This window comes from Muscardinus avellanarius, assembly GCF_963383645.1.
Source record: "Muscardinus avellanarius genome assembly, chromosome: 5".
Taxonomy (NCBI): domain Eukaryota; kingdom Metazoa; phylum Chordata; class Mammalia; order Rodentia; family Gliridae; genus Muscardinus; species Muscardinus avellanarius.
The window spans coordinates 104558668-104583374 of record NC_137790.1 but is presented as its reverse complement, the minus strand read 5'-3'; the positions used below and the strand labels follow the sequence as shown (position 1 = coordinate 104583374).

Here is a 24707-nt window from a genome sequence, read left to right as displayed (position 1 = left end):
TCCTGGGATTCCAAGGAACTTCTCTGTTCCTAGTACAGCTCAAGAAGGCAACTCTTGCCTTTTCTCTTAGTTATGCTTCAAGATGGATTCAGAGTTTCCATTAAACATACACACAGTGGACTGCGCTTCCTAGGGCTCCTGGCCTCACTCAGGAGAGCATTTCCAGAGCTCTGGGCCCAGCCCGCCCCCTCCAGGTTGACTCAGGAGCAGTGATTGAGGATGAGAACAGAGCTGTCTTGTGCCTGGGGTTTCATGGCTGATAGACAAAGACAATTGTTCGGGAACATGATGAAAACACTGAGTCACTCTGCAGAGGCGTCAAGCAGAAAACTGGGAGAACAGTCTGGCAGTGAGGGTCAGCTCAGAAGGTCCCTGTGCTATTATGATAAGACTACAGTGTCACCAGGCCCTGGGAGTGCTACAGCATCCCCCGTGACCCCTAGGAACTGGGTATTTCTGCAGCATGAACTGTGATGCCCATATGACAGCAGAGGCCCGGCTCCACGCTGCTAACTGCCACAGCAGGGTTGGGTCAGATGGGCTTCAGGACTAGGAAACAGAGCTGGTTTAACAATCCAGGTGTATGAAAGGGAATGGTGATGCCAAGCACAGGGGCACACACCTGTAATCCCAGTACTTGGAAGACTGAGACAGGCAGAATGCAGGTATGAAGGTAACTTAGATCCCGTTTCAAAATAAAAAGTAGAAAGGCCTGGGAGTGTAGCTCAGAGGTAGAATGCCCTTGGGTTCAATCCCCAGCATGCACATGCGTGTGTGCACGCACACAGACACACAAACACACACACACACACACACACACACACACACACACACACACACGAATATATTCACTTCTCCTCTGCTGCTTCTGGTAAGGCTGCCCTGTCTGCCCAGGTTAGTCTTCCCTGCTGTCCCTTCACTTGGTTGCGCAGACTCTGTTGGCTGGCTAACCCAACAGGTGTTCTGCAACCCCCCATCTCCATTGCTGGCTTCATTTCAGGGCATAGGAAAGCTACACTTTGTCTATCTGGCTCCCTGCAGCAAGTCAGAGATTTGACACAGTTCTTGTCAATGAGACATAAACAGACATCTTCTGGGAGCTTCTGCTTTTCCCAAAATAGGGAACTAATAAAGTGGTGCCTTGCCAACTCATCCCTACTCCTTAATGCCTTGAATAAAAACATGATATCTGGGGCTACAGCATCCATTTTGCAGCCACAAGGCAATAAGCCAATGAATTAATGATGGCAGAGCAGATAGATAGGAGCATGGGATTCTGAAGACATCTATGAGTGCCGCAGCAACCACGGTCTATCTACATCTAGACTTCTGGTGACACAGGAATGTGAGAACAGGCAAAGGCATTGCTAAGTGATAATATACATAAAGCAAAGTTATGATGAAACATGTTTTTACAGAAAGAAGGTGGTGAGGTCTCACTTGTTAAGTGATCCTGGATTGACCCCGCAGGAAGCAGGGGTCAGTGAAGTGATGTCCCTCTTGGGCAGCCCATCTGCAGGCCCCACAAATACCCTTTCAAGCCCAAGGCTACTCCTTGCCAACCACCAGGCCAGTCACTGCTGCCTCCTTAAGCCTTCACTCCACATCAAAGTTAGAATCATGTTTGCTGTCCTTATCTTATTTTCCAACAGCAACATTTATATTCCTGGCCACATGCACTAAAAGCTGCTTGTAAGCTATGCTTAGCTGCCCATGCTAGAAAGCCATAAATGTCCTTGAGGGGTCTTATAGAAGCCTTAGGATATATTAGTGAGTCCCAGAGACACTTCAGGCCTCAACAGGAGAAGATACTCCAATTACAACTGGCAAGACAGATCACAAGAGGCTAGAAAGGGAAGAAGGAGGAACAAGATAGGAGAAAGTCAAAAGAGGTAAGTTTCCTGTGTGGCCACGGTGTGACTCATTCTGACGGGAGCTGGGTAATTCATTATTCCAGAGATGTGGTGCAACCTGGTCCATGGCATGATTAATAGTTCAGTCCTGTGTGCATCACAAACAGAACAGAGACAAATTCTAGTGCCTCTGAGAAGGCAGGCCCAAGACACAACTTCTGGGTGGGGGTTGGGGACAGCAACAAGCAAGCGACCTGGACAGGACATGACAGTGTTCCTTCTGGGGCTGAGCTGCCAACCCGGTAAAGAAAAGCAAAACTCTTAGAGGACAAACTAGCCACACGAGGGAAGAAAGGCAGCATGGGAAGAGGACCCCAGGGTCCCCTCCAGGCACATGGAGTGAGGTTTAAGTCTCAGCTTTGACACAACTAGCTCAGTGACCAAGGCAAGTCCCTGTATTTGGGGGGCTGAGGCAGGAGGATTGCAGGCTAGAGGATAGCCTCAGCAAATTAGCAAGATTCTGTTTCAAAATAAAAAGGGCTGTTGTTGTAGCTCTGAAGTAGAATACCTTGGGTTCAATTCACTGTATTCCCTCCAGAAGATAATATGCACAAAAGTACCTAACACAATATAGTAGGTGTTTAACAATTAAAGGCTCAGATAGATTTTTTTTCTCTCTTTGGTATTGGAGATTGAACAAAGGGGCATTTTACTGTTGAGCTACATTCCACACTTTTAAATTTTTAAAAATAAAAATAACAAGTATTTTTATCTTATAAAATACAGTCTCGCTAAATTATTGAGGCTGGCCTCAAACTTGCAATTCTCCCATCTCAGCTTGCAAGTACTGAGATTACAGGCACCTTTCAACCAGTGAATCTGAGTCAGGTAAATTGGCTCTGAGCTCTAGCACGCAATGCCAGGTGGAAACAAGAGGATTAGAGGAAACCAACAGGTGAAGGCTTGTGCTCCTTCTTTCTCCAGCTATGCAACCTCTCTCTGTTGCCCGCTAACAGCAGAGCCTGATCAGAAGTCAGATGGAGCCAGGCCTGGTTTCTCACACTTGTAATCCCAGCACTTGGGAGGCCAAGACAGGAGGATTGTGCATGTTCGGAGCCAGCCTCAGCTGGCTTAAGAGACCCTGTTTCCAAATAAAATATAAAATAGGTCTGGGAGTGTAGCCTGGAGGTAGAAGGCAGCTGGGTTCCATCCCCAGTAAAACACACACACACACACACACACACACACACACACACACACACACAAAGAAGTCAGATGGACAAGTAGAAATAGGAGTGGTGGAGTACCATCCCCATTAGTCCAACCATTAGTCCAACCAGGAGCAGCATGGTAGTCTGGAGTAGATGGACAATCACTTAGTAACAGCAAAACCAGCAGAGTGGATTCCACCAAGTTCACAGGTTGGAAAATAGTCTTTCACTGGGTAACTTATTTGTAGTTAGTTTATTCTTTTTGAAATGTCCCGGTTGGAAAAAGAAATTGCATGCATTGTGTGTGGTCCTAAGGGCAGCATCTTAATCTAGTGGTAAAAGTTGCAGAGATCCAGATTCTAGTTCAACAGAAGAAAACTAGATATGTGTAATACACAGACATGAGGTTGAACCACATGAAGTTTTGTGGCTTTTTTAGACTAAGAAAGAAGCCCCAGACAGCAATATTTGTTCATATGATACATAAACAAACCTACCATGAATTGAGTACTTACCAAGTATTAGGCAATGCATTAATCTTTTTATCTTATTATTTTTTGTGTGTGTTAATGGGGATTAAGCCCAGGAGCATTCAGCTGTCAAGCTACAACCCCAGCCATAATATATATATATATATATATAATTTTGAAGCAAGGTCTCACTAAGTTAGACACCCTGACCTTGAACCTGTGACCCTCTTGTTTCAGCCTCCCAAGTACTGGGATCACAGCTATGTAACAACACACCCAGTTATTATTCCCATTTTATATGGACTGGGAAAGGTTAAGTAATTCCCTGATGCAATGTTTAGGGGGCAGAGTCTACATTTTATATTAGGCTTGTCCAATTTCAAAAGACTCACCTGTTCACTTTGTTACACACTTATTATCTGTTATGTTATATAGAAACAGATCTAAGCTGGTGGGGTCAGATCACTGAAGACATTCAAGCAGAGGCAGTTATTAAAAATTCCATTTTATACACACAACGAAGTGATAACAGGCACCACAGACCTTGCCCATCGACATTTGTTATTTGGCCAAAGGGAAACATTAAATCTATTCTCTTCTGCTGGGACTGGTGTGTGCCTGGAGAAGGTGCTGGCCAGACCCAGCTGGGGGATCCTGTGCAGGTGGGTGTGAACATGGAAACAGAGAATCGTGTTTAATAGGAGTGTCAGTTTCTGCTGATGTCACTAATGCGGTGTCTGTACCATTGCCCTTCTGACCAAATAGGAAAAGACCCGTCCATGTTCAATCTCACTAGACAGACGCCTGGTCTTGCCTGAGATCTGAAAGCACCACCCTTCCACTTGAATGTCACCCTCTCGGTGACACCTGCATCGTGGCGCCTCTCCCATTAGACAGCGCTCGCTTGATTTCCAGCTGAGCCTCTTGCTTACAGAAACTATTTCTGGACTGAATAAAGCCACTATCTGAGATACAGGAGAACAAGCTAAGTGGTTTCTCTACAGCCAGATCACAATCCCACCCAAACCCAGAGGACACACCTGTGCATGCAAATCACCCGCAGCACCCGAGTGAGGAGTCACGTCAACAGTGTGTGGGTGAAGGGCAGACAGCACGGGCACAGGGCAGGCCCAGAGGTGGGATCTGCAGTGTGGGGACACCGGGACCTCTACTCCACTCGCTGAATGTAAGAACAAGGCTCGTTTATCACAAGAATATCCAAACAAGACAGAAAGAGGAAATAAGTTAAGAATTTTAATTTTTCTGTCCATATCCCCTATGCAGAGGTAAAACTCTCTTAGGGTTTTCCAGGATCTTGAGAGTAAGAGAGGGGGGGGGAGGGAGAATATCCATTGGGTGGGCAGGAGTAAGACTATTAGTACTATAGTACTATACTGCAAATTTTATTTTGTACCTCACATTTAGGCTCATTTAAACTCAAAATATATGCTACCACATTGCTTGAATAGCTGTGTAGTCCTCCATTGGACAGATATTCCAGTCTCCATTCAACCTGTTTGGCCACAGAGAGCTTTGTTTAGTGGGTGGTTCTGTTAAAGCAATAAATACATAGGACTATAAAATGCTTGGCAGATTCCATCCAACTGAAATAAAATCCAAAGTAAGTTTCAAAAATAACATTTTAAACAGCCTAGAAATTTTGAACAGTTTTAATTTCAAATCTTTTGAATGCTTATTATGAAATGGAAAAGCTTTCATTACTGCCCTGCTCACTTATCAGGGAAATGAAACCCTTCCTTTCACTTGAAGTGTTTTGACAGAATTTCTGAAAACAAGAAAGGCAGGGCCTCCAGGGGAAAGGCAGCACACCAGGCGAATGAGATCCTGCGCTCGTGCCTAGGAGAGGGTCTACTTTCAGTGAGTTGGTCTTGTGCCCAGTAGACAGCACGCAAAATAGATTGCTGCGGTACCAAGCAAGGGCTCCTCAGATGACTTCCCTACATAGGCTCTTATGAATTACTATAGTCTTTTACAAAACTTAAAAGCAGTTTTTGGAGATGTATTAACAAATACAATAATAAATAACCAATCAATAACAGTAGCCAATCAAATAACAAAACCAAACCTCTTGTATTTTGCATTTATTTTATTGACTGGTTGATTTTTGGTGGGGATTAAATGCAGGGGCATTCTACCTATGAGCTATACCCCCAGCACTATTTTTTTATTTTTTATTTTTTTGTTTCTTTTCTTTTCTTTTCTTTTCTTTTCCTTTTGGTGGTACTGGGGGTGGAACACAAGGGCTTTCTACCTCCGAGCTATACTCTCAGACCTATTTTATTTGGAAACAGGGTCTCACTAAGTGGCCGAGAGCCTCACTAAGTAGTTGAGGCTGGCTTCAAACCTGTATGATCCTCCTATCTCAGCCACCCAAGTGTGGGGATTACAAGCATGCGCCACCACGCCTGGCAACTATTTATTTTGAAACAGGGTCTGACTAGGCTACTGAGGCTGCCCTCAAGCCTATTATCTTCCCATCTCAGCCTCCCAAGTACTGGGATTATGGGTGTGTGCCACTGAGTCTGTCTGTATTTTAAAAACCAGAGTTTTCACGGCAGGAAATCTAACAACATCCTTCAAGTCATTTTGTACTCTAAACATGCCATCTTGGCTGAAAGTGTCTATGGCCAGTGAGAGCTAGACGTTCTGGTGCCAGCTGCTGAGGCTGGGGTGCTGTGCTGGTCAAATGGCAGATCAAACACACAGGACCAAATCCATGAGTGTGGCTGGGGTCTCGAATGAGCTCTCTAGCTGGAATCTGCATAAGAGAGAGTCTGGCTAAGCCCTCACACACAGCAGTATTCACTGTGTGAATGAATAAGCAGTTTTGAAAGTTAACGTGTTGTCAAGTTGTCCCCTGGTGACAGACCACATGCCCAAGAACACTGAACAGGAAAAGGGATAAGGTAGGGTGTTAACAAAGAAGGAGGGATTATTTAAAGATTAGCATCTTCTTCTGTGGCCTGCAGTAAATTGTGAAGTGGTTGAAAGAAGCCTTCACAGGACCTGAAACCTCCTGTCCTGCCTGGTCTTCCTACTCACCCCTGGTTTCTCCATGGCGGGTGACTAGTGAAACCCACAGTCTTCTCTTGAACACCAACACTCGTGCAATTCTGATCAAGTAAGTCACACTATGGTCTAAATGACTGAATCAGTTGAATCTATTCTTTTCATCAGGATTCTTTATTTTATTTTATTTTATTTATTTTATTTTTATTTTATTTTATTTATTTTATGAAAGAGGACCCAGCTATTAACTTAGTTCCAAGCTTTAGCTTGACCAGAAGGAAGGCCTTTTCTAGTAATAGTTCTTCTTCCTTTTTAATTGAGGGTTGAACCCAGGGGCATTCTAGCTCCAAGCTACATCTCTAGCCCTTTTTATTTTTTACTTTGAAACAGAATCTCAGTTAGTTGCTGAGGGTGTCCTTACCTGCATACCTCCTATCTCAACCTCTCAAGTACCGGTATTACAAGTGTGCACCACCATCCCAGCTAGTTATTCTTCTGAAAAAAAGCCAGTCATGGGAATCTACTCTGCACTTATATATCATGTGGCCAGTCACAATTCTTAAAAGCTTAAGATGGGATAAGTTTAAAACACTCCGGAGGCTGGGCGTGGTGGCACACTCTTGTAATCCCAGTGCTTGGGAGGCTGAGACAGGAGGATCACATGGGTTTGAAGCCAGCCTCAGCTACTTAGTGAGGCTCTCAGCAACTTAGTGAGACCCTGTTTCCAAATAAAGTATAAAAAAGGTCTGGGAGTAAATCCCAGAGGTAGAAAGCCTCTGGGTTCCACCTCCAGTACCAAAAATGAATAAATAAATAAATAAATAAAACACTCTGATACCTCATGGTAGGTTATGGTGTAAAATCTCTGTGGTCTAGGTATAGACTAGTTAGCACTTGTGAGATATTACTATGGTTTGAAGAATTGCTTATAGCCAATTATGATCCACATATCTGGTCTGGGATGTATACTTTGTAGTGTTTCCTCTGAGGGGATTTGCAAATGGAATTATTTAAGTGTCTTTATCATTAGCAGTTTAAATAAATGCCACTTATTTTGGCAGGAGATTAATTTTTAACTTGGCAACTGTTTTCAGACAGATTGCTGTCAGGTTATTACAGTGACTAACTTTAAAGGGAGAGGACATTTCCAGGAGATTATGTTTTCAGAACTTCAATCTCCCATTTCCCCAAGAAGGCAAATCATTTTGTCAGTGCCTTGAAACAGCGAGTCCCAGACACTGTGCTATTCGTGTCTCTGACCTGAGTTCAGCCACAACCCCAAACGTGAAGAAATGTTCTTTAGATACGCTCTTCAGTTAGCAAACCAGAGATTATGAAGAATCCCACTCCAGAGAGGCAGGGCAATTTCCTTACAGAGTTCAGAGTCGGAAGATCTGGGACCAAGTCCTATTCTCAGACTACTAACTGGGTGTACACTTGTAAAGATCTCAGGCCTTGGCGGGCCGTGGTGGCGCACGCTTGTAATCCCCGTGCTGGGGAGGCGGAGACAGGAGGATCGCGCAGGTTCGAAGCCAGCCGCGCTGGCTTAAGAGACCCTGTTTCCAAATAAAAAAAAGTATAAAATAGGTCTGGGAGTGTAGCCCGGAGGTAGAAGGGCTTCCAGAAAAATCAGTACCACCAAAAAAAAAAAAAAAAAAAAAAAAAATCTCAAGCCTCAGACCTCTTTGTTAAGATCAAGGTACTTTTAAAGGGTCATCACAGTCAACTGGGGAGAAATCCATGTAGCTCTAAAACCAGCCCAGGTAGGATTGCATTTGCCCACAGGGTGTCTCTACCTAGTGCAGTCTGTCCCCCCCCCCCATTTTATTGTGTCTATTCTCAACAAAAGCAATGTCACTAGGCACTAGTTATCGAAGGAGTAGTAATCCAAAGGTATGTCTGGCTGTTGATTAGCATGCAGGAAAGAGGAGGGCTTCTCAAAGAAGTCCATTCAAACACCTCTTCGAATTTATTTGCAAATTTCCAGCTTATGAGATACAAAATAACAAGCTGCAAACAAGTTTTTATGATATCCACGCCTCGATAGGGAATAACTATAGAGTTGTTACTAACATCTTACTTGATTTTCTCTCAGGAGAAGAAAACCTATCTAATAATAGTGCTTATTGTGCTTTGAGCAACATTGACATAAATAAGACTGATTATTTATTCTTAGTTAGAAAAAGATGACCTAAGACAACAAATTCACTTTTTTATTTTAACATTAAAAGCCATCAGGTTATAACTTTGGGGATTGAAGGCAGGGGTAAAGGCTGATCAATGTGTACCAAGTTACAGTTGGAGAGGAGCAAGAAGTCCCATGTTACAGCACAGAAGGTAACTACAGATGACAAAAAGGTGCTGCGCATTCCAAGGAGCTAGAAGAGATTTTGCATGTTTTTACCTTAAATAAGTTTAGCCTGATTTAAGCATCATGCAGTGTATACATGTATTAAAACATTACATGGTATTCCATTAATATATATATACGTATATATATATATATATATATATATATATATAATTTTTATGTATCAGTTAAAAATAAACTTGAAAAGAACTACTAGAAGCCGGACGTGGTGGCACACGTTTGTAATCCCAGCATTCAGGAGACTGAGACAGGAGGATCGTGGTTCTCAGACAGCCTCAGCTACATAGTGAGGCCCTCCCCGATTTAGTGAGAACTTGTTTCAAAATAAAGAATAAAAAATAGGGCAGAGGGTATAGCTCGGAGGTTGAATGCCCCTGGGTTTCATCCCCAGACCCTCAAGGGAAAAAAAAAAAAAAGAACTAGTAGATAAACAAGGAAAAAAAATATATGCTTTGCAAACACTTTAAACTATAACCTATATGGAAAAATAATCTATTTTTCAAACATAAGGAACAAGAGTAAAATCAAAAGAATACAGAAAATGATTTATTTTCCTTTTTTTGGTAAACAGTCAATCAGATATGATGGGTGAATTAATTAAAAAGATTCTCACTTCAATGTCTTATAATTTTAAACTCAAATAAGGTGTCTTGGCTCCTTCTTTGGTTCACATAAATCACACATCAAAAGGCACAGGAGAATTCTCCCACTGTAAAACTCAGGATAAGATCTTAGGCACAGTTTTAAAGCATAACGAAGAAGTCATACCTTGAAATCATACGTGGCATCTGGGTTTTCATCGCAGGCAATAACTTCTGGTGCCATCCAGTAGGGGGTCCCGATGAAAGTGTTCCTCCTGCCCACCGTTCGATCAAGCTGGGCACTGACTCCAAAGTCCACTAATGCAGAGAAGAGAACTGAGTGATGTCTATGATCTAAGTTTTACAGGAAAAGATGCATGTGTGTTTCCTAAATGGTGCAAAATATACCTAACATTAAACTTACCATTTGAGCCACTCTTTAATTTTGTGGTAGTACTGGGGATCGAACTCAGAGGCATTCTACCTCCAAGTTACACCCCCAGCCCTACTTTTTATTCTTTATTTTGAAACAGGGTCTCACTAAGTTGTGGAGGACCTCACTAAATAGCTGAGGCTAGCTGCAAACTTATGATCCTCCTGTCTCAGCCTCCCAAGTACTGAGATTACAAGCTTGTGTCACTATGCCCGGCTGAGCCACTTTTTAATGTACATTTCTTCAGCATTAAGTACGTTATTAACACTGTGCAGCTTTCACCTACATCCACCCCCAAGCTTTTCATCTTCCCTGAGCCTGTACCCCACCGAGCGAGGACTCCCTCCTCACACCACAGCTCATAACCCTGAGCGGTCATCCCGCTTACTGTCTGTCTCTGAATTTGACTATGTATATAGTGGAATCCTACTGTATTTGTTTTTGTTTGGTTTTTTTTTTTGCATATTTCACTTAGCATAATAATGTCCTCAAAGTTTTCCCATGTTGTAGCATGTGTCAGAATTTCCTTCCTGCTGATAATATGCCACTGCTGTGTATAAACCACATTTTGTTTATGTATTAATCTATTGGGCACTTGGCTTGCTTCTAACTTTTCTATACTGTGAATATGTATTTGAGGGTGTGCATGCATGTGTTCCTGGGGATCGAACCACAAGCATTCTATTTCTAAGCTACACCTCCAGGCTTTTTTAAATTTTGAAACAGAGTCTCACTGAATTACTTCATGCTAGCTTCGAGCCTGGGATCCTCCTTTCTCAGCCTCCCAAGTGCTGAGACTAAAGTGTGTGCCAGCCACCAGGCCAGACTTGAACATGTTTTTTTTAATTTGTATATATAAGTATATGAAGTATACAGAGGAGAAAAGTATAAAGTGTTATATTGTGTTATACCAAAGACTTCATCGGGACTGAAAGTAAATGTTCAAAAAAAGGCAAGTTTGGTTGCTGTAAAGAGTAGCATAATGAGTAGTACAAATAAGTATTAAGTATTAAGAGCTAAGGGCTGAGCCAAATGTGGTGGTGTATACCTGTAATCCCAGTACTTGGGAGGCAGAGACAGGAGGATCACAGGTTCAAGGCCAGCCTCAGTAATTTAGAGAGACCCTCAGCAACATAGTGAGACCTTGTTTCAGAATAAAAAATAAAAAGGGCTGTATCTGGAAAGTAGAATGCCTCTGGGTTCAATCCCCCCACACACATGTTCAAGACTGTCATGGTGGCACATGCCTATTATTAATTACAGTACTCGGGAGGCTAAGATAGAAGGAGCATGGATTCAAGGCCACCCTCAGCAATTTAGTGAGATCCTGTGTTAAAATAAAAATTAGACGAGCTGAGGGGTGTAGGCAGGAGTAGGATAGCCCTGGGTTCAATCCTCAGTAGCACCATAGTTAAAGGTGTGAGGTGAGCTTTGTAGATCTAACTCTTGGGCTTGGGGTTTCTAATCCATAAAATGAGGATGATGACGTGTTTATAGAGTTGCTCTGGGTTACATGAGACCATCTCCACGCCTCTCAGTGGCACGCCACCTTCTCTCAACAAGTATCTGCTAGGTGGTGACGAGGGAACCTGCCTGCCCCCACGTGACAGCTAAGCCTACATCGTGTGGGCTCTGGTTTCCAAAAGGCAATATTCACGAGTTAAAAGTTTGGCTCCAAATATTTACAAAAAAAAAGAAAGTTATATATTTTAACAAAAGAAGGATCAAATGTTTAAATCTCATTGAAAACAATCACTCACATGGATGCTGATCGTTGTCTAGGTGACAAATTGTGTATTGTGTATGGCATCTGTCAACTCGTGCCCGTACTCAAGCAGGCAATGGGATGTGCGGGTTCTCTGCTTTATCTGGACAATCCTACATGTGTTACAGGAGGGCTCTAATGGCTATGTCAAGGAACGGGACTCCCCCTGACAACTCCAGCAGATGGAAGTGCTGTAATCATTGTGCACCTAAAGTAGACAATTGAGCTTCCATTTTGTAAAGGTGCCCTAGGCAATAATAAAATCAATGGGAATATAATTTAAACATGGGAAGATAGCAGGATTTGATTATTCTTTTTCTTGTGTGTGGGTCTGGGGATGGAATCCAGGGGCATTCGACCTCCGAGTTATACCCCCAGCCCTATTTTTTATTCTTTATTTTGAAACAAGGTCTCACTGAGTTGCAGAGGGCCTCACTAAGTAGCTGTGGCTGTCCCCGAACCGCGATCCTCCAGTCTCAGCCTCCCGAATGCTGGGATTACAAGCCTGCGCCACCACGCCCAGCAGGATTTGATTATTCTAAAGATGTCGAACTTTGGATATTTTCCACAAAAAAATTTGGGTCACTGATGTTCTGTCCTAGCAGCAAAAATATAAACCAAGGGTGGTGATAATTTCAAGATTTGTCACTATTAATCTTTGCTGAAAAGCAATCACAGTTATTTCAGTGCATTGGTGAGGCACTCAGTTCTGTTCACCACACTATCTACATTTCATTCCTCAAAGCGCTTTCAGAAAATGTTTTTTAAATGTACAAAGAAGACATCTTCCTTTCAGTTTTAGGGTAATGCCCCCCAAATCCTCCATGACCAATTTATACATTTTTGTTTAGTTTTAAAGAGCGATTGAAGTAATCCCAGCAGCCCCAGCCATTCCTGGGCTTATTGGACTCTGCTCTTACCTAATTTAACTTCTGCATTTTCAGTGAGGAGGACATTTTGCCCTTTAATATCCCGATGAATCACTTTGTGCTGGTGCAGGTGACTCAGCCCCTGCAGTGATGAAGAAGTGAGAGGGTTAGTAGGTGCATAAGCCAAGGAAAACCATCTACTCTGAGTGAAAATGATCCCACCAAAATTATACTTACTCAGAGCTAAGAATTACATTCACAAATTTCATCTGCTCATAGTGCTCTTATAAACTAGACAATTGACCAATATAAACTGAAATACGAGCCAGGCATGGTGGCGCACACTTGTAATCCTAGTGCTTGGGAGGCTGAGACAGGAGGATTGCACAGGTTTGAAGCCAGCCTCAGCTACTTAGTGAGGCTCTCAGCAACTAAGTGAGACCCTGTTTCCAAATAAAGTATAACATAGGTCTGGGAGTATAGCCCGGAGGTAGAAAAGCCCCTAGGTTCCACCCCCAGTACCACAAAAATAAGTAAAATAAGATAAAATAAAAAGGATTCAAGGTGTAACTCAGAGGTAGAATTTCCCTGGATTTAATCTCCAGTACCCCCAAAATAAACAAATTAATTACATAAATAAATAAAAATTTTGACTGTTTATGTTATTGAGCACTGACATCTGAGATAATGGCTTAAGTAAAAAAAAAAGTTCAGTTAGCTACTGAACTCAACTGCAAACATGATAAATATAATAGTTTTAAATGCTGTTAAAAATAAAAATAAAAAGGATAATTTCTATTTCCTTAGTTTGCAACTATCACTGTCTTTCTTAGTTCTTTATATTTGTGACTTTTTGTTCATTATGTGATACAATCATTCTGTGACATTTATACTTAATTGTGTTTCCTATCTCCATGAATTACTCTGATTTTGGCTTTTTTTGTGCTGTGAGTTCTATAAGCTACAGATTTACTCTAAGCTAGTTGCAAAGTTTTCAGGTATATTATAACCTAAAGTAATCTAAAATTAAAGTCAGATGTGGTTGCAGACACCTGTAATCCCAGTAAGCCTCCTAAGACAGGAGGATCACAAGTTCAAAGCTGGTGTGCAAAAATGCAGTAACTTAGACTCTGTTTTAAAATAAAATAACAGAGCACAGGCTTGCAATCCCAGCATTTGGGAGGCTGAGACAGGATGATCACGGTTCGAGGACAGCCTCAGTTACTTAGTGAGACCCTTTGCAACTCAGTGAGACCCTATTTCGAAATAAAGAAGAGAAAATAGGGCTGGGTGTCACTTGAATGCTGCTGGGCTCCATTCCCAGTACTGCAAAAAGAAAAAATAAAATAAAATAAGAGAAAAGAGCTGTGAGGTATAGTTCAGAGGTAGAGCACCCATGGATTCACTTCCTGGTACCATTAAAAAATGTCTATAATAAACCAGAATCAAAAAGTCTTGAAGAAAATATGCCATACCAGTGCTTACTGATTGAGTATCCAAGTGTTGTTCTTTTTCTATTTATGATTTTCTTTTTCTTTTTCTTTTTTCTTTCTTGGTACTGGGGTTTGAGTCCAGTGGCTTTCTACCTCCAAGCTACAACTCTACCCCTCTTTTTAATTTAAATTTTGAAACAGGATCTAAGTTGTTGAAGGGCTCATTGAGTTATTGCATTCTGGCCTTAAACACTGTGATCATCCCATTTCAAGTACTGAGACTACAGGCATGTAACACTATGCCTGGCTGATTTTCCATTTTTTTTTTTTGTTTGTTTGTTTGTTTTTTTGCGGTACTGGGGATTGAACCCAGGGAATTCTGCCTTTGAGCTACATCTCCAGCCCTATTTTCTATTCTTTAATTTGAAATAGGGTCTTACTGAATTGCAAAGGGCCTCAGGAAGTAGCTGAGGCTGGCCATGAACCGAAATCCTCCTGTCTCAGCCTCCCGAATGCTGGGATTACAAGTGTACGCCACTAAGCACAGCAAGACATCATCTTTCTATATATTTCATTCTTCTTAATGTTCATTCATTCATCCACAGCACACAATCTATCTCCCAAAGGCATATCCTGAACACATAGTGAAAAACAATTTTAACTTTTGTTCCCTTAAATTAAGAAGGCAGAGGTTATAAATAAATAATGATTGTCAGGCAGCTGGATTAAGAATGTTCAATAGACCTATACTAGCCTCCATATTAGTAACAAGAGAAAATATAAGCTAGTCTGAACAAACTTAAACATGCCCAATTACCTTCCTCTCCCTGAACTGAACCTAGTATATATGACACGATTGTTTGTATTGTCTGGTTGTGAGAGTTATGGTCAAAACCAGGCAAACAGGCATGGTCTTATCCAGCTCTTTAGGTTGATTAAAGTGATTAAGTCTTTAAGTTTTTTTTAAGGGTAAAACCAGTTAAACTAGCCTGTAAGTATGGAAATGACTAAAGTCACATAATCTTTGTATACTTTATGTGTCGGGAAGGCATTACAATGTTAGCTATAGTATAAATGTATATCTCAAATAACCCATCAAAACATCTCTTAAAACAGTCTCAATACACAAAGTGATGCATGCATGTAGAAAGTATCACTTTAAACCTCATTGTGATGTATAATTATGATGTGCTAATAGTGGCAGAAAATTAAAATAAAATTTTATTTTTTCTTTACTTGGAAACAAAACCATCGACTTCCTACGTGGGACACTATCTTTATAAGTTAAAAACAGTGGGTTTCTAGGCAGCTTAAAAGTGGCATACAAGAACTGTGTAGTGGGGTAGGTCAGGCAGAAGAGGCTTTGCTTGTAAGAATGAAAGAGTAAGAAATCTGTTTCAGCTCTCACATTATCTTTTTTATTTTTAGTAAACATCACTTAAAATTTTTATTGGTGCATTTTAATTGTATATGTTAGTGCTACATTGATATATTTAATACTTGGCCATCTCTCACTTTTTTTGTGTGTGTGTTACTGGGAATTGAATCTAGGAACCATTTTCCTGCCAGTTACACCCCTAGCCTTTTTAATGTTATATTTTGAAACAGGGTCTTGCTAAGTTGATAAGGTGATCCCTCCCATTTAACGGTTCACAAGAGTCTCTGGTTTAATGTCTCTGCACAGAACTGGGTTTTGTTTTGGAACCTAGTCTCACACATTTGAGAACGGAAACCTCGTCCTTAGTTCATTGATTCCAACATTATCCTTTTCTGCCTCCAGACTCCTGAACTATGCCTGCAAGACTCTCCCACGGCAGCCTCAATTCTCCCAAGGCAGCATCACGAGGAACACACTGCTTAGTGTCCACGCTGTTTGCTATTACAAACAGCGCATTCTGTTGTCCAATATTTGTAAACAGTTGTATGTTTTGCACAAATTTATAGCTGCTTAATGTGGTATATTTAACCCAAGCATAAATGCCATTTTCCTAAATGAGATCATTGTTTTTTCTTTACATTCTGCTCTTCCATACTGGGCTACATTTATGTTCCCTGGACAAATATAATTAGCCTCTTTAAGAAGACAGCCATATTTAGATTAAAGAAATACGCTTTCTGACATGTTCTTTTCGAAGAAAATTTTACACATTCTCTATGAACTTAACAACACAACAGGAAATCCAGTGGTCGTCATCTAGTCAACTCGGCGTTATTATTCTAGCTGTGAAAAGGAAGTTGATATGATGGATTCCTAAGAATAATTATGTATTTAAAATTCTATTATTGGGAGCTATTATCCTTTGACTATACATCTGATATTTGAACATCAGAAATGAGAGAGTATATTGTTATTCACTCATTCTGGGTGTGTGAAATCTAAGACCAATATTGTATATTGTCTTCATATCTTCTTTTCATTTCTCAGTGTAACTGGGTAATTAAGGTCATGGATTTTTCAGTGAGATAAATTAAGATTAGAACAAGAATTGCATCTTTTGGCAGTTTTGTTGTTTGAAAATTTGTTTGCTCTTTCTAAATTATAGATTTTATTGGTATGGTATTGGTATTACTGCCAACTCAGCATAATTGTGAAAATATAATTACACTACATATGTATAACTATATTGTCATTTTATTAAGCAAAGGCTTAATAAAGGATATCAGTTATGAACAGTGAAAGCTTTAAATTTAACAAAATCTTGCCTCTGTAATGATATTTGCAATGAGCTTCGATTCTTTTAACAATCAGCTTTTTCTGAAACTATATCAGCAGCCATATTTTAACATTATCAAATAGAATAAATCACATGATTTACAAAATTAAAAAAAATAAGTTAAAATCAGATTTCTAACTAGAAAAACAATTGAAAATGAGTCCTTTGCTGAGGGAAATCAGTCAGTATCAACTTCCAGCTGAAAGTTCACGTGGCCTAACTAGAATGGCTCTCACCTCCACTGCAGAACCACACAGCAAACCACCGCCAGCACACTCAGAACCAACTTTCAAGAGACCGCTTGAGACTCACACTGGCTGGTTTGGACAAAGTTCAGCCCTTAACAGGGCATCCTGTGCTGCTCGATGACTTTGGCAGGCAGGTCGGGGCCCACTTGTTACCTACCCGTAAGATCTCCCTGCAGATGTATGCGATCCACTCCTCCTTCAGTGTGTTGCCTTTCGTATTCTTGATCAGGTCAGTGACAGAACCAGCGCCACAGAACTCCATCACCAACTGGCAAAGAAAGGGAACAGGCCATTACAACCACCCTTTAGAGCATCCAGAAGGTTGGGTTAAGAAAATATATGGTGTTCTAACTGAAAAATGTGATGGTAAAACAATATCTGAAATATCAATCTTTGCCATAAGTTCTTGCCAAAATGATAAGGAATGGATACTTAAAAAATTTCAATCTCAAAATTACAGTTGGAAATCAAGAAAAATCTCCATATTCTAAGTTTATTTTTCTCATTCTACCTCTAAGCTATACTCTCAGCCCTGTTTCTTATTCCTTACTTTGAAACAGGGTCTCACTAAGTTGTGGAGGGCCTCACTAAGCAGCCGAGGATTGGCTGCAAACCTGCGATCCTCCTGTCTCAGTCTCTCCCAAGTACTAGGATTACAAGTGTGCAACCACCACACCTAGCTTTTTTTTTTTTTTGTAATGGAGGTGGACAGGTGGTTCGGGCAACGTTGAGAATATCTCTGTTTTCACCCAGCAGTTGGACTCTTTCTTTCCTACAAAAGCGGGACAATCTCCTGTCAGAACAACCGTGGTTCTCTAGGCAGTCCCAAGTTGGGAGAATGGAAGTGCTCACTGTTTATGTTATTGGTTTGTAAGTAGCACTGCAAGCTGTCAGAGTGGGGACTATCTGTTTTTAATTAACTTCAGCAAATGTTCCCAGGAGGTTGGACACATCAAATGAATTCAATAAACAATAAACTCAAATTTAGCACCTTTCATCCCAAAAGCTCCAAGCACTCTATGAATATAAACTCATTACAGCACTCAGCAACTTTATAAATAGGCATAAAATAAACACTGCCCCTACTTAATGGAAAAGTAGAGACTAGGGAGGAGCAATCTCTGTGCTTTCACATACACTTTCTAGGCTTAGAAAAGCATGTCCATTTCCATCCTTCATCCTTCTTTGAATGCAGTCCTCAACAAAAGCAAGTCATTGGGTACTAAATTCCTCTTTTAATTATATAAAAATAATTCAAATTAATTAGTAATCAATCCCTGACTTGAAAGTAAAGACAGAACTAAAAGAGAAACAAAATAAAATCCCACCGATGGTTTTGGCTTTGTCTAAATGCATATTTCTGTTATCAGCACTATGTCAATAGGTCCTAAAGGATACCCACCAGAGTGCAAAGTCATCAGACAGAAACTATGTTTTCTTTTTCTCTGTATGCCTGATAGAAACCAAATAAAAACCCACAAAATGAGTTCTAAGAGTGATTGATTTGACTTCTAATGCTTCTACAAAGGCAAGATTTCTTTAAAACATTCCCCTCTTCTCCAAATACCCAGTGGAAGTTTCGAGGTTTATGAGACGCTTCCATAGGGAAATTTGGGAAGTACTACAATAGACTACATTCCAACAAGAATAGGCTGGGAATCTTTCATATGTAATAGCCAGGAAACTACCAAAGACCACAAAATTATGTAAAAAAGACTTGAAAAAACTCCCAGCAGTTGAAGATAGGATAATTTTAGCATTGACAAATGACAATGGTAATGTCTAGAAACACTTTAAATACAGTTAATTAAGTGCATTAATAAAGTAACTCTCCAAGAATAAAACTGGTACCATGAGAAGAAAATAAAGAACCAACTTATTATTTTGAGAACTGGTAAATAACATAAAAGAAGAGTTTACTTTGTCTTTCTTATACAAATTTCACCACTGGATAATTAAATTATAAAACATGAAAAGTTTCTATTCAAAAAATTAGATATTCTATTAATGATGAAGACCTAATAGAATTACAATATCATTATTTCATACCTCCCAATAAGCTAATAGATTTAGGGAAAGATTATCAATGGCTGCTAGCAAAGAAAGGCAAGAAACGAATAATAGTTGCTCTTGGCTAAAGAACACCACATCACCCAAGAGGTAAGTTTACCAAAAATAGAAAAACAAAGACCTGACCTACTCAAATCTCTAGCTCTGCCACCCACTACCTTACAGGACCGAAGAATGGGTGGCATCATGGGCTACAATAAGCAAAATCCAGACTAGGAAACATATAAGGACAAATCATTTCTTCAACAAATAAATTAAAAGGGGAAAGATGAGACAGGTGAGGTGATTTATGCCTGTAATTCCAGGACTTGGAAGGTTAAGACAGGAGGATCTCAGGTCTAAGGCCAGCCCCAGCAATTTAGCAAAACTCTCCGTAACTTAGTGAGACCCTGTTTCAAAATAAAAAATGATAAGAGCTGAGATTTACCTCAGGAGTAGAATGCCCCTGAGTTCAGATTCCAAATAAGAAAAGAAAGAAGAAAAAGAAAAAGCTAGGAGTGATGGTGCACAGCTGTAATTCCAATACTTGGGAGGCTGAGACAGGAGGATTGTAGGTTCAAGACCAGGCTCAGAAATTTAGCAAGACCCTCAGCAACTTGGCAAGATCCTGTTTCAAAAATCAATCAATCAATCAATCAATCAATCAATCAATCAAACAGTGCTGGAGGTTTAGCTCAGAGGTGGAATGCCCCTGGATTCAACCTCCAGTACCACAAAAAAGTAAAAGAGTGATCTATAAAATATAAAAATATTTACAACTCACTTATCTGTAAGCGTCTCATATAAAAAGTATGTAATTAATTCTTACAACTCAATAACAGAAAGACAATTCAATTTAAAAACGGGTAAAAGACTTGAACAGGCATTTCTTCAAAGAAGGCTGGCTAAAATGGCTAATACTCACATGAAAAGTTGTTCAATGTCATTAGTCATTAGACATAAACAAGTTAAACCCACAGTGAGATGTCACTTTATACCCACAAGGATTATAATTGAGAGAAACTGAAATCTTCCTGTGTGGGGGATGGCAATGTAAATTGGCACAGTCACTGTGGCAACTAGTTTGTGATATCCTTGGTAAGTTAAACATAGAATCTGTACAGGACTCATTTTTTTTTCCTACTTCGAGATATATACCCAAAGAACTGAAAACAGATGTTCAAACAAAAGCCCGAGCATGAATGTTCAATGCTGCACTGTTGGCAATAGACAATAGGTGGAAATAACCAAAATACCCATCAGGAGATGAACAGATAAAATGTGATCTATCCATACAATGGACCATTCTTCCATCACTGAAAGGAACCAAATGCTGATGCATGGTACAAAATGGACAAATCATGAGAACATTATGCCAAGTGAAAGAGCCAGACAGAAAAGGCCATATGCTTCCATTTATATGAAATATCCAAATACGCAAGTCCATGGAGATAGAAAGCTGATTAGTGGCTGCAAGGGACTAGGAATCTGGGAGAAGCAGGTGGGACTGCTTAATGGGTACAGAGTTTCCTTTTGGGTAAGGAATATTTTTAGAATTAGATAGTGGTGGTGGTTGTACATTGTCAATATATTGGATGGTACTGAATCATATATTTTAAGTTAAAACTTGCATTATGTGTATTTTATCAGAATTTTAAAAATAGAAATAAAACTTGTTTCAAAACAATACTATAAGAGGGGAAGTAGCTGGGCTAGGAGGAGGAGTGGGATGAGCTGCTGTTTTAAGTCTGTTGGGGCTACATCTGGCACATGAATGCTTATTACACTGCTTTGTCTATCTTTGTGTATTTTGGAAGATCCTCCATAACACAAAGTTAAGAGAAAATCCTATTAAGTAGCCAGTCATAGATCAAAGCCAGCAGGGTGGAACAAAGAATCATCCTTGGGTAGAATGAAAAAAAAATATTTTCTCAAGTGAGCAAAACATATTTGTGCCTTTTCTCCAAATCTCACTTTGAAAAACACAGTGGCCAGAGCTTCTATGCATGTGTCCACTGCGTCCATGTCAGCTGGAGAAAATGTCCTACCACTGAGCTCTATTAGGCCGCATAATTACAGTTCCCAAAGAAAGCAGTGGAAGCCCAGTGACTCCAGCCTTTCAAAATTAGGTTGGACAAAATACTTTCAAATATTCAGTAGGAAACAATCCCACTCTAGCCAGGCACTAATGTCTGTGATTTCTATAATTTGCTTCTCCATTCAACTCCAGCCGAAGACTGCTGAATTCTTTTCATCTCACTGTGGAACAAAATGATTGGTAAATTATGTAATGGATTTTTAAAAAGGAAAAAGAAAGAAAGAAGAAAACCAGCACTTGCTAAACAATGGGTTCCTGTAGCCACCTAGCAACACTGACTATTGCTGCCACCACGCAAGAGAGACCCCCGTCCTTAGAAGTAACCTCACACATTAATAAACAGAAATGGGCTCAACGCTCTGAGCCTGGTGGGGTAGGTCAATAACTTCACATCTCAAAAGGAAGAAATAATGGATCATTAATATTCTCCAGAAAGAAAGTTCTTAAAGAGTTTATCTGGAACAATAGTGCTTGGTAACATTTACTAAGAATTTACCATGTGCTAGGGACTAGGATAAGTGATTTATAACTTAGCCATTTACAAAACTATTGTTTTCTTATTCTTCTTTCTTCCTTTATTTCTAAATGGAGGTTGGTTATGATGCACTCATTATTCAACTAGAATAAGGTTAAAAACATAATGCTCTAAACTACTAGCTTAGTGACTTTCAGCAGGTTTCATAATCAACCCAGGCTCAGAAACGTCCCCTCCCCACTAGCGTCACTATGCTGAAATACAAATTAAAAGCGTCAACCCTAAAGGTTTGATGTGTCTGTGGAGGTAAAGCTCTTAGCAGCTACTTCACTTGGATGGTGAAGAGACAGAGAGAAAGTAGCTTATAAGGGGCACTGGGCACATGTCTTCCTGAAACCTTTATTAATAAAAGAGTACCAAAGACACTTGCCATTTTTTTTCGAGTTTGTATCACATAGCAAGAAGACACTGGTAAATTCCAGGACAATTGATCTTTTTATTTGGAAGGTAGTTGTGAAGGAAGTGGGAGTGAGGAGGTTAAAAGAAATCTTACACTTGACATTCTCAACACCACCTAGATAAATAATGGGTCAGAAATGGGAATGAGCATGCATGCAACTTAGGAGGAAAGAAGGAAGACCAGGTCTAAGAGTGGGAAACAACTGTGCTCAGGCACACTGGGCCTGGTCCTAGGGGTGTAGAGGGAACATGAAAACTCCTATGCACTGTTAGTGGGATTGTAACTTAGTACAACCACTATGGAGATCAGTTTGAAGATTCCTCAAAAGCCTAAAAATGGAACCACTTTAAGACCCAGCTATATAATTCCCCAGTATCTTTCCCAAAGAATTAAAGTCAGAATACTGTAGTGCTACATGTATATACATGTTTATAGCAGCACAATTTATAATAGCCAAGTTATAGAACCAATTTAAGTGCCAATCAATAGAGGAATGGGTAAATAAAATGTGGCATAGCACACAACAGAGGCTACTCAAACACAAGAAAATGTAATTTGCAGGAAAATGAATGGAATTAGAAAAGATTGCCCTAAATGAGATCAGCCCATCTCAAAAATTCAAGGGTCGTGTGTTTTCTCTTATCTATGAAAGCTAAAGAAAAAATGGGAAACAAAAGGGACTTGGGATACCTGAGGAGAGAGACCAGAAGAATAGCAAAAAGGGATGGGGAGGGAGGTGAGAAGGGGAAAAGGAGAACTGATGAAGGAAACAGTTCAAATAATGCTATGTCCATATATAAGGTACCATACCAACCTCACTAATATGTTCAGGAGGACGGGGAGAGGGCTGGGATGTAGAGGGAAACACACCAACTTCTGTGTGCATCTATTTATGTATGCATCACCTTAGACCTCATTATGATATATAAGTACAGTATACTAATAAAAGTATGTTAAAAGTAAATTTTTAAAAAAGCATAGTGAACCCGGCCAAATTATCAGAAAAAACACTTGAACATGGATAGTATTTCTATCTAAAGTTTTAAAAAAGGCTAATTGTTTAAAATGCAAGCCTGTCATATTTTACAACTTGCATGGTTATTTGTTACATATTTTTGTCAGGTTTTTTTTTTTTTTTTTTTTTTTTTGTTGTTTTCAATACTGGGGATCAAACCAAGGCATGTTCGACCACTGAGCTATATTCCCAGTCTTTATTTTTTTATTTTTTTGCTGTACTAGGGATGGATCCCAGGGACATTCTACCTCTGAGTGACACCCCCAGCCCTATTTTTTATTCTTTATTTTGAAACAGGGTCTTACTCAGTTGCAAAGGGCCTCACTAAGTAGTAGCTGAGGCTGTCTGCGAAGCGCTATCCTCCTGTCTTAGCCTCCCGAATGCTGGTATTACAAGAGTGCGCCACCACACCCGGCTCCTTTTTGTATTATTTTGAGACAGAGTCTCACTAAGTTGCCCAGTCTGGCCTAGAACTTGCAGTCCTTCTGTATCAGCCTCCGAGTATTGGGGATTGATTACAGGCATGTGTGTTTCTGTGCCTGGCTGTTAGACGTTTTCTGACAAGCTGGAGGTTTTCTTTTAGAGCTTGGGAAGTACTTAAATTCCCTCCTGTGCTCCTCACCTCCAGGGATGGTATTTAGGGTCTGAGTCTCAGCTGGTCACAGAGGACTCTCTGGATCAGTGGCACAGAGAGGAGCTTTGAATTACCAGATGAGGTCATTCCTGACCTTCCCTTCCCAACCTCAAGAGCCTTGGAAAGAACTTGAAACGACTAATTCTCAGAAGCAAGGAGTTCCCTACAGGATTCACTCACTTGCTAGTTCATTGGTCTTAAGTGCCTGAAACAAGAAACAAGGCTTTAAGATGGTATTTTAAGACTGCAGGCTCTAACACAGCACACCCTGACTGGAACCCATTCCTCTCCAATGTCACTAGTCAGTCACTCACTAGAATAAACGACTATTAACAGATACTTTCTCTTTAATAGTCAAGGAGTAGATGAGGAAGGGTCCTGACAGATAAAGAGTTCCCTGAAACGAACCAACCACTGAGGAGACACCATAAGAAAAGGCAGGAGAGAAACTTCCAAGAATTCACAACTGTGCAAAGGGCCAGCCCACTGACCTTGAGGATCCAGAAGCCTCCCTGAGGCTCAAGGTGTCTTTATCATGTGTGGTTGGGAACAGCCATGCACCTCTCCACTGCACTATTTAGAAAGGTGGACACCCGCCGGGCGTGGTGGCGCATGCTTGTAATCTCCGCGCTTGGGAGGCAGAGACAGGAGGATCGCGCAGGTTCGAAGCTAGCCCCGCGCGCTGGCTTAGGAGACCCTGTTTCCAAATAAAAATGCAAAAATAGGTCTGGGAGTGTAGCCCAGAGGTAGAAGGGCTTCCAGGAACCCCAGTACCACCAAAAAAAAAAAAAAAAAAAAAAAAAAGAAAGGTGGACACTGAACCCAAGTTCTGTGACTTTGTTATAAAAAGTTGCTTCATTTATTAAAGACAATTTAAGTCTCACAATATAAAATATGTGGCTATACAAATAGAAAATACAAAATAAAAATTGGTTTGTATATGTAGGAATACATTAACATTTCAGTTGACTGAAGTGAAGTAAAGCTATTAGAATTTC

The 24707-nt window shown here is 40.4% G+C and overlaps 1 protein-coding gene across 8 annotated transcripts in view; it reads right to left on the bottom strand.

Moving 5' to 3' along the window:
* TNIK (TRAF2 and NCK interacting kinase) overlaps window positions 1–24707 on the bottom strand; it is a gene marked incomplete at both ends in the record, with an annotated part of 420471 nt that overhangs the window by 112324 nt on the left and 283440 nt on the right. For all 8 annotated transcript variants that reach the window (XM_080695833.1, XM_080695834.1, XM_080695837.1 and 5 more), the window contains 3 exons: window positions 9704–9834; window positions 12635–12725; window positions 17136–17246. In XM_080695833.1, the coding sequence (XP_080551959.1) occupies window positions 9704–9834; window positions 12635–12725; window positions 17136–17246 (333 nt within the window). The remainder of the gene's footprint in view (window positions 1–9703; window positions 9835–12634; window positions 12726–17135; window positions 17247–24707) is intronic.